This window comes from Vanessa cardui, chromosome 20 (assembly GCF_905220365.1).
Source record: "Vanessa cardui chromosome 20, ilVanCard2.1, whole genome shotgun sequence".
Taxonomy (NCBI): domain Eukaryota; kingdom Metazoa; phylum Arthropoda; class Insecta; order Lepidoptera; family Nymphalidae; genus Vanessa; species Vanessa cardui.
Genome location: NC_061142.1, coordinates 4,940,994 through 4,950,716, shown reverse-complemented (window position 1 = coordinate 4,950,716; position 9,723 = coordinate 4,940,994). Strand labels below are relative to the sequence as shown.

The window sequence follows — 9,723 nt, the reverse complement described above, 5'->3', positions numbered from 1 at the left end:
ATTATCTATAACATTTTTAAGAAATTAAGTAAATATGGCCGCCCTGACATGACAGCTGTGCCGTCAATTGTTGTCCTACAAAAATTGTCAATTAATATGAACAGCTGTCTGTCTTTTTTAGTTAAGTTTTCATAATTGAGCCATCCTGGAAAATTATTGCAATTGATGTTAAGTACACAATTAATATAATCAAAAATTTTAGTGAACTAAGCTGGGATTTTGAGTTTTCTTTAGAATAGGATGTCGATTCCTCCTCTTGTTTGCAGTACTCCTCCACCTCCTGAACAATGTGAAGACGACAAAGACCACGAAGATTTTGATATAACATACAATTGTAAGTTGATCGATACAATCTTATAATTTATACGCTATTTAATCATATATTTGATAATCTTGTCTTGATTGTGGGCTTTGTCCTAAAATTATTCATAAAATGAGTTGAACCTTTTTAAGGTTTCATTATTATGTGTTAGTGTTTCAAGTTACTCTTTTCCGTAATTGGGTTGTGAGGTGATTTACAAATATACCACACTAATATAATGGGAATATATTATAGATTTCTTAAATTTAGTTCTAAGTCAATGACATTTGTTTAATCAAGGTTTTAAATATGGTATATAATGGTTCAAATATTTGATCATAACATATCAATTTCTACATGTGTAATTTAGATGTGACCAGAAATAGTATTCATGAGTAATTTGTATCTGATACTTTCACATCAACACAGGTTTTTTCACCTTTATGTATAGTATGTACAATATGTATAAGTAAATAAATTTATGTTTAATTGTAAGTTTGAAAATGGAATCCTGATTTTCAGAATAAAGTTAAATAATTGTATTTGTATATAGAAGTATAATTTTCCCATGCTTTTATTATTATCAATTAAGATAAAATAAATAAATACTGCTAGCACTATTAAGTAGATAGGGCTTTGTACTAGCCAGTTGTTGTACAACCTAAATTCATATTGCTGTGTTCCATTTAGGAAGGTGTTTTAGTCATTATAATTATAGGACATAATATCTCATGGATGACTGTGCATCTGTGTCAAGTGTAATTTTTAAACATATGTTACAAAATCTATAGGTAGTAGTAACCACTAAACATCAAGTATAACATTTGTTTTACTGTATTTATGTACCAAATAAAAATACTTCTTCTAAAAATAAATGAAAGTTGTTACCTTTTTTATCAAATAAATGACTATTATCACTCATACACAACTAGTAAACTCTTAAGTATACCATTTGTATTTGCTATGATAAATTTTATCTTTTGATATAGTTGCAAATTTAGTCTTACTTGTGTATTTTTTTTTCTTGACTTGACATATTAATATTGTTAAGAACAAAATTAAATTACAGTAACAATAAAACAATCTACAAAACAGCAAAATATTTTAATTCTCCATTTCAAAAGTGAAAGTCATACCTCAAAATCAAGCACCTGGTCTGTTGCCTAGTTTTTTATATATTAATAATTCATTTTTAATTATGTTTTAGTATCTCAAGAAGATGATGATGAATATAGTTCAGAATACAACTATGGAAGTTATTCTGGTTACAATATTTTCCCTCCTAAATCAGAACAAATTGAAAATGAAAACTGGTCCTCAAATTTTAATGAAAATATACAAACCAGACCTGAAGGTACTTTGAAATCTGATGAAGTCACAGAAAATGATGTCAATTTAATTGTTAATGATAAATTTGAAGACAACATATTAGAAGACTTAAATTTAAAAGTTGATTCCGATAATGTACATTCCAATGATATAGTCACTAAAGAATATGAGACTGAACCCGACATTTATAATAATGATTGTTCTGATAAAAACTCTACTATACAAGATCAAGGAGGTACAGATTCAGTTGAAAATGTAGATGAAAATACTATTGTTTGTCCTGAAGCTGTTGAATCTGCAACTGAAACTGTTAATGATAGCCTACCCTTTGAAAATAATGAACCTGATGAAAATATTGAAACTTTTTCGGAAGATTTACCGGATATTACAGTAGCAGAAAATGTAAATTCGATCGAAATTGAAGCTAATGTTTTACCAGATACTGTAGTTTTGGAAAATGAATCAGAAATATTAGAAAATGTTGATCATTCAAAAAGCTCAAATTTAAGCATTGATGACTTTGGAGATTTCGAAGACTTTCAATTTACAAGCTCTAACACTCCGCAAGTGTTGCCAATAACTAGTGAAAATCCTTGGGATAATAATGCCAACGAAAGTTCTGAATTTGGAGATTTTACAGCTAACTTTGATGAGAATGCAAAGGAAACTATAACTGAAATATCGAATTGTCATAAAAACTCTACAACAGAAGAATGTGATGATGATTTTGGAGATTTTGATGACTTTAAATCTGTGAATAATGTCGAAAGCACGGAAGATAAAGAGGAAACTTTAAACAGTAATGTTTCCATGTTAAGCCTTCATTCGTCTGAAAATGAATTGCAAATAGTAGATAGCATAAATAGTGTTTTAAATTCGATATTTACAAATGAAATATCTGAACCTGAAAATGATTTAGATACAAAACTTGAACAATTTCTTAGTGAAACATGGGGTCATCTTATTGACATAGACATTAGACAACCATATATTATTAACTGGAACAACTCCTTGGGCCAAAAAACACTTTTGAAGGCATTATGTATAGACTCCAGAAACATTGTAAGATTATCTTTCACAGTATAGTATAATTGTAAGTTTGTAAAATACTTTGACTTAAGATAGTTTTATTTTTCAGTTATTTGGACCCAAATGGAACTACAATACGCCAAAATATGCGACTAACTTAAGCACTGCACCACTTCAACCTCAAAAGCAAGTTGCTCAGGCAAATGTGACGAGTGCCGAGTCTACTGAAAAAGTTCTCAATAAGGAAGCTAGCACATGGATTGATCCATTTACACCTGATGGACAAGAATGTAAGTTTAAAAAAATAATTAATTATCACATTTAAAAATAGATATAATAAACTAACACTAATGCAAAATACACATTATAAAGGTAATTGCTATACCTTTTCTTTGTATGAAATAATAAAATACTGTCATTATTGATATTGCTAAAAATTCTGAAATGAAAAGGAAAAATTATACTAAATACTTATACTACACTTTGTTAATATTTGACACTGTATAATTGATTCTTTTGCATGTCTTGCACATGGATTAACAACACACCTTTGCATTATCTGCTTCCTCCTAAATCCTATAATCCCTAAAATTAGACGCCTATGCTGAAGCTCTACTCCTAGATTTAGAGCACCTAATGGCCACCTTAGACCAAATGGCTCACAAACATTCCACACTAAAAATATCTGAGCTACTTTCACATGGTAAGTTAAAAAAGCATGTAGTTAAATTTTTGCACAATCTTAAGAAAATATTAATTTGCACAATGTAGATTGTATATAAGTGCATTACTTATAGAAACAATTACCGCAAATATTACCTTATGGTTTTCGAAAAATATTAAATTCATCAATCTGTAATTTAACCTATGTATAACAAAAGCAATTGTTTAAAACAATGGAGTCTGTACATCAAATTTTATTTTAGTGCAAATGTTATATAAAATATGGTCACTATTAATATGAAGTAACTAACATAAAATAATTACTTTGAATATAAATTATTATTGGTTTTAATTTGTGTATGAAATTTGAGTTAATAAATATTATTAGTAGGGTTACATTATTGTATTGGATAATTACAAGAAACAACCTAAATTTTTCAATCTAAATTTAAATTTAGAAATAGTATAAATTTTCAATAATACACTTACAATCTTACTAAGATAGTAATTGTAATGTTTCAGCTTGCAGTTCAGAAAACGATATTGCCAAGAATGAAACAATGAAAAGACCAACAAATTTAGATGTTTTTGAAAATGAATCATCAACATCAAATAAAATTTATTCCAGTACAATAAATGTTCAACCATTGCGACATATCAATCTACCCGATACACATATATTTACACCAACTGATTCTGAAACACCAAGATCGAAAACAATCCACTATGATAGTGAACCATCTTCACTTGTAACTCAACCAGATATAGAAACCATTAACAACCAACCAGAGCAAAATATATCGAAATCAAACAGTATAACTGACAATGATAATGAGTATTGGGAATTTCAAGACTTCAAGGGACCAATTCCACATGTTGCTACAAATACCGTTGACCATACAGCAGACTCATTAGCTGTCAACAAATCATTGTCTAACGTTCCAACCACAAAGGCAGAAGTTACATATCAAACCCAAATTTTACAACCCATAAAATTGGAGCCTATTATTCCGACGCTCAATTGGCCAGACCCTGGTGAAGTGAAAGAAACATTTGACGATTTTTCTGATTTCGTTTCAAGCCATTCATGGAACGAAAACGAAACTACAACCTCTAAACCTGATGTACAAACGATTGATACAAAACTGAATATAGAATTAGATTCTAAGACCAATAAAATGGATGATGAATTTGAAACATTCCAATCTGCCCCTGTCTCAAGCATAGAACTGGATGTCACTTCGAGTACAAAGAATGTTATTTCAAACAGTTTCTCTCCATCTGTGAAAGAAAACTTTGAAAAGAAGTCATTCAAAGTTGAAAGTAACATTGTTCCGGGATCAAGTAATTTGTTAGTAGAAAACAAAGGTTCAATGTTTAATAATAATTCAGGCTCGCAAGATGTGACTGCAAAACCTATAAGTCATCAGTTAAATAGTGATATTTTACTACCGATAACCTCAAGCGCAATCGCACCAATACGCAATCAGCATAACACTGTACAAATATTGCAACCACTTTCTCTTGAAAGCTACTCTCAAATCAATTGGCCTAATCCAGGTATAGATCTGCAAGACCTTTCGCGATTTAATCCAATGAATAGTCTTAATTCATTAAAAAGTGATGTTAGTGCTAATAATAGTAAATTAGCTTCTCCAGCTCACAGTTCTGCTAACACTGTTCCAAATGAGGTATCAGATGATGATATTTGGGGCGAGTTTGTTTCCAATGTACCAAAAACACAGCAAACATCTCCTAAGAAAAATATTACATTTGCTGACGACGACGAATGGACAGACTTCGTATCAAGTCCAAGTTTAAAACCCCAAAACGGTTTAAATACAATTAGTTTAAATGTTCACACCAATTCCAGTATGCAAAAAGCTGTCAATCAAAATAAATTCGCATCTGGAAGTAATCAGATACAACTCGATATTCCAAGTTTGAATTACATTACACCGAAGTCGAATAGCCGTGGAAAGTATATGGAGAAGCATTTCCAAAATTTATAACAGTACAGCAATCAGTTTCACATAGGTATATGTAATAATGTACTTAACATAGTAATATAAGTGTAAATAGTTTGGTGGTGGGATATTATATGATTGAATATTTTACCAAATTATGCAGCTAATTTATTTTCGAATATAATTAATTAGAATCTTAATTTTTGACATTATTTAATTACAATTCAATTTAATAAATAATATTATATAGTTGTATTAAATGAAAATCCCGTCCTTGATAGATACATTTCAAGAATTATCAATAATTTCGTTTCTGTATAGATGAATATTATCTTACTGTATTAGTTATTAATTTTTTTGAAAGCAATATTTATTATTTAGATCTAAAAGACGAAGTATTATTATATTGTTTGTAAATAGTGTTAAAATGTATAAAATGTAAAAATAGATAATTTTATCATCACATTAAAACATTGTACCACAAATTGATCAGTTTTTATTTTATAGATGTTTCCAATTAATTTAATTGATAGTAAAGATATTTTCAGTAACGGACATTGTTTAAATAATTTAATACAAATAATATAAAAGATAATTGCTGTTTAAAATGTGATTGTAGGAGTTGTCGCAAATGTTAGACATTAAAATTAGCCTCTTCCTTGGATACCCACATGCCATTGGTTTGACCATTAGGGAGCAACAGACAGACAGTCTGTTAATTTATATAATAAGCTTTTAATATATTATTATTAGGCCGTGAGATGGCAATGAATTTAGGAGGAGGCGACTAAAATATTGTTATCTTAAAGCCATGTAGCCAAGCCACCGGCATTTTTTGGCTAATAACTAATACATCTAGAAAAATGTTAAAAGAAAGTATGGGTAGATGTCGATTGGCAGGCAGTCGTAAATCTACCGAATCCTTTTTCTTGCAGTGTTAACACAGTGATAATTATTGTATCTGCAATTGACAATTACTTTTAACCATAAATTTGATGAATTCAATACATCAAATATATTCAATTTTTATCTAGAAAATGCTAATTCAAGAAATTATATATATTTTTAATTTGTTTATATTTGTAAAATTAATACAACATGAAGGTACAAACATATTTTTTTATTCAATTTGAGCTACTTGTATACATCTAAGTCGATGGAGTTAGATGTATACTACTAGATGCATCATTCCATACTGAGATTTTGCGCACAAACATTTAAGTCAATGACTATTTATCAATCTTATAAAATTGTAATGGTTTGAAACAAATAATTTTGTCATTATAATTATAATATATGGTACAAAAATAGTATGACAGATTTATGAAATTAATTTGTAACTTCAATATTTTTTTATTCAAAGTTTAAATATTTAATGTTTCTGTATCAGATGTTTCATTCTCATCTATTTGAGGAACTATGATATGTTTTTGATTGTCATCATCATCATCATCATTAATTTGTGATGCAAATTTTGGTAAATTATTTTCAACAGTAACTCGAAATGGACATTGTTCAAACTCAGGCCAAGAAATAAACCTGAAACAATGTAATTGGGATTGTAAATTTCTAAATAAGAAATCACATTACATGTTATAAGATAACTAATCTTACCTCTTAAAAATAGTGACTTTTTGTTTTAAATTCAAATCTCCAAATTCTGTAAAGATGGTCATATGAGGCAATTTTGCATCATCCTCTCCTGGTGATAGCTCTTTGTTTGTATCTGGAGGGTCCTGTCCAGTGATGAGCCATACTCCACATCCTGGTATCCATTGCCTTGAATAAATTAAGCAGAGATAATATAAATGTAAGGAGAACTAAAACTCTTGACTAGAACTTTTAAAAAATCATTCAATCTAAAGCAGTCAATATTACATATATAAAAAGGTTAAGTTTATAAATTTAACTAATAAATTATAATATTATACAAAAAAACTTACTCTAACATTGGAATAATTCTTGTTGATGAGGAAAATGTATGTCTTTTAAAAAAATACCAGAGCAGTGGCAAATCACTTGGCCGGCAAGGCAGTTTTGTTTTTTGGGTTATCTTCACTAAATACAAGCAAAAATCATCCATCTGTTGAAAGTCTGACTTATTAATAAAAAGTTATTATTGCTAGAATTTGTCAATAAAATTAAAAAAAAACTTACTACGGATATTTTCTGGGTGTTTGAAGTATATGTCCATGGCAAAAAATGAACTTTAGGCACCTTATTAAGAACTTCATAGTCAAAAAGTAATTGGAAAAGTGATGGAACTGATTTATGCTTATTCATTTGTACTGAGGAGTCTGCAAGAAACTGAAGAAAATTAGTTGTTCATAGTGTATGATTTCAGATATTTCAACAATACTTTCAAACGGTATATACTTCATAATAGTGTCCCGGCATCACAATGTAAAGGTCTGGCCTCCCTAAATGACTTGTGGCATTATGGAATACAATAGTATTAATTAAATGTTTGACAAAGGACAAACTAGGCATAGCACCTATTATGCTCAAAATTCTATCTGAAATGAAGAAAATTATATTTTAAATAATATACATTCCAATTTTTACCCTCTACAAATCAATAAAACTAAGCATGAGAACCATATTTTAGTAAAATAGAATCTGTATTTTTGAAAGAAAATTAAAAAGCATAAACATTTTGCTTATGATTGCAATCAGTATTTTACTCAGATATATACAAACATATTTTTTTGATCTTAAATTGCTTTACTGGAAACAAAAATGAGCTTCACACCATTATCATCAGTAGCTAATTCCTCTAATAATTGTTCTATCCTATTTCCTTGGTCCATTTTATCTTGGAAAGCTAACTTCCACATTCCAAAGAAATCAGCTATCTTATACTTGATTCTATCAGGATGTTGTGTCTTAATGTCCTGAAAATTATTATATATTGTATTTGAAATGAAATCTACACTGAATAAAATTCAATAGGTACATTACTTACATTTAAAAATTGCACAAAATGATTGGAAGTTTCGTATAAATAAATTCTATTTGATTGACATCTTAAAAGTTCTTGGGTTAAAAACCCAAAGCCAGGATTAACTTCAACTACAGGGGCATCTTTTCTAAGGTATTTAACGAGTGTATCAGTTATTTCTTTCGCAGTTTTAGGATTGATTAAATACATAGTTTCTGGCGATTTATATTTTCTTAATAGGTTTTTAGGTACAACGTCAATAATATTTTTATATTCTGGTGAAGTTTGTAAATATTTCACTACATCTTGTGAAACTTTTGGTCCTAGTTTTTCCACATTTTTATTTGTTTTGTGGCATAACCTAACTGGTGTTTTTAAGAGACGAAAAGTTATTCTGCTTGCCATTTTACATTTAGAATTAACAAGCATGTTGTAAAAGTCAGCAACAAATTTCCATATTTTTGGTAAATTACAAATATATTATTTGAAGTAAAATTTTTAATATACTAGTTTGTTTATTTATAAATCGCAATACTTAAGTCATGTATAAATTCAAAACTTGGAAACTTCAAACTATTATATATTTGACAGGCAATTGGCAAGTGTCGGTTGACAGATGACACCAGTGTGGAGGACACTTAAATAATAATTTATGCCAACTTATGCCATAAGCAGTACTAGTTTAATTTTATAAATACAATCTCAAAGAAAAATTCTAAATTGAGTTATCGATAATTATTATTTATTGTTTTGAAATACAGAAATGTCATTAATATCTTCGGTGGTTAGAAAAAACCTTCAAAACATCAATGTTCAGAATTATAAATCATCAATAGTTTAATAGAGTGAAAAAACTACGTTTCAAAAATTATTATCAATATCAATCAAAATAATTGATAAGAGATAAGTGATAGGTCAAATATCCGGATTCTTAGACTTCGCTATAAGTTTGTACAGCTCTAAATCACTAACATTTTTTTGTCGTGTTGGCGTCATTACAAAGTGGAAGTCAATCTGACCATAATCTATTTTATTTTCATTTTCAAAACTACGCCACAAAAAATTTTAGTGCCGTGGGGATATCTACCTCATAGATGTTATTTGTTTCCAAAACATAGGCATATTTATAAATTATATAATTTTCAAATATATTCTGATAACTGTCAAAACCCTGCTGCACTAATTTCCCCACCTCTCACATCACCTCACTACACCTTCCCATGAGCTCACCTCAGCTCACTACACCATACTCCTTTTTGCTTACCTCATAATGGCAACGTTATGTATATTTATTGATACTTACTACTGATTATTGATACGCCAAGTTTCCGACTCCGCAAAGTAAATAAATCTTTCTTGGGGCAAGGTATCCATTTCTATAATAAAATTCCACAGACATTTTTAACTTTGCCGTCTCGTAAATTCAAATCGTTTAAAAGGTGAAAAAGGCGTATTATTCGATACAAGATTTTATAGATGATAAAAAAGCGTGG

The 9,723-nt window shown here is 29.1% G+C and overlaps 2 protein-coding genes across 3 annotated transcripts; one reads left to right on the top strand and one right to left on the bottom strand.

Moving 5' to 3' along the window:
• The first annotated feature begins 42 nt into the window (after nt 1-42).
• On the top strand, nt 43-5,704 carry LOC124538301. Of its 2 annotated transcripts, XM_047115326.1 has the most exons (5): nt 43-334; nt 1,509-2,692; nt 2,769-2,949; nt 3,255-3,362; nt 3,845-5,704. In XM_047115326.1, exons 1-5 carry the CDS (start codon nt 241-243, stop codon nt 5,332-5,334), a joined length of 3,057 nt encoding a protein of 1,018 aa, XP_046971282.1. In that variant the 5' UTR covers nt 43-240; the 3' UTR covers nt 5,335-5,704. The 2 variants fall into 2 exon arrangements, with proteins under 2 accessions (XP_046971282.1, XP_046971283.1); XM_047115327.1 differs by lacking the exon at nt 3,255-3,362 and having other exon boundaries at nt 3,845-5,703.
• Nucleotides 5,705-6,392: 688 nt separating this feature from the next.
• Nucleotides 6,393-8,809, bottom strand: LOC124538602 (dimethyladenosine transferase 2, mitochondrial). Its single transcript, XM_047115715.1, has 7 exons — nt 8,255-8,809; nt 8,042-8,183; nt 7,666-7,805; nt 7,447-7,596; nt 7,233-7,372; nt 6,904-7,068; nt 6,393-6,828 (listed from the first exon to the last, which is right to left on the bottom strand). Exons 1-7 carry the CDS (start codon nt 8,657-8,659, stop codon nt 6,654-6,656), a joined length of 1,317 nt encoding a protein of 438 aa, XP_046971671.1. The 5' UTR covers nt 8,660-8,809; the 3' UTR covers nt 6,393-6,653.
• Nucleotides 8,810-9,723: the final 914 nt, after the last annotated feature.

What these genes read in the sequence shown, in the direction of transcription:
- LOC124538602 (XM_047115715.1), bottom strand. Translation starts at nt 8,659, where the DNA reads ATGCTTGTTAATTCTAAATGTAAAATGGCAAGCAGAATAACTTTTCGT. An exon ending in ACACCCAGAAAATATCCGTA is followed by an intron (nt 7,373 to 7,446) that starts GTAAGTTTTTTT and finishes GACTTTCAACAG; the next exon opens with ATGGATGATTTTTGCTTGTA. An exon ending in AAAGTCACTATTTTTAAGAG is followed by an intron (nt 6,829 to 6,903) that starts GTAAGATTAGTT and finishes ACATTGTTTCAG; the next exon opens with GTTTATTTCTTGGCCTGAGT.
- LOC124538301 (XM_047115326.1), top strand. Translation starts at nt 241, where the DNA reads ATGTCGATTCCTCCTCTTGTTTGCAGTACTCCTCCACCTCCTGAACAA. An exon ending in TTTTGATATAACATACAATT is followed by an intron (nt 335 to 1,508) that starts GTAAGTTGATCG and finishes ATTATGTTTTAG; the next exon opens with TATCTCAAGAAGATGATGAT. An exon ending in GTATAGACTCCAGAAACATT is followed by an intron (nt 2,693 to 2,768) that starts GTAAGATTATCT and finishes TTTATTTTTCAG; the next exon opens with TTATTTGGACCCAAATGGAA.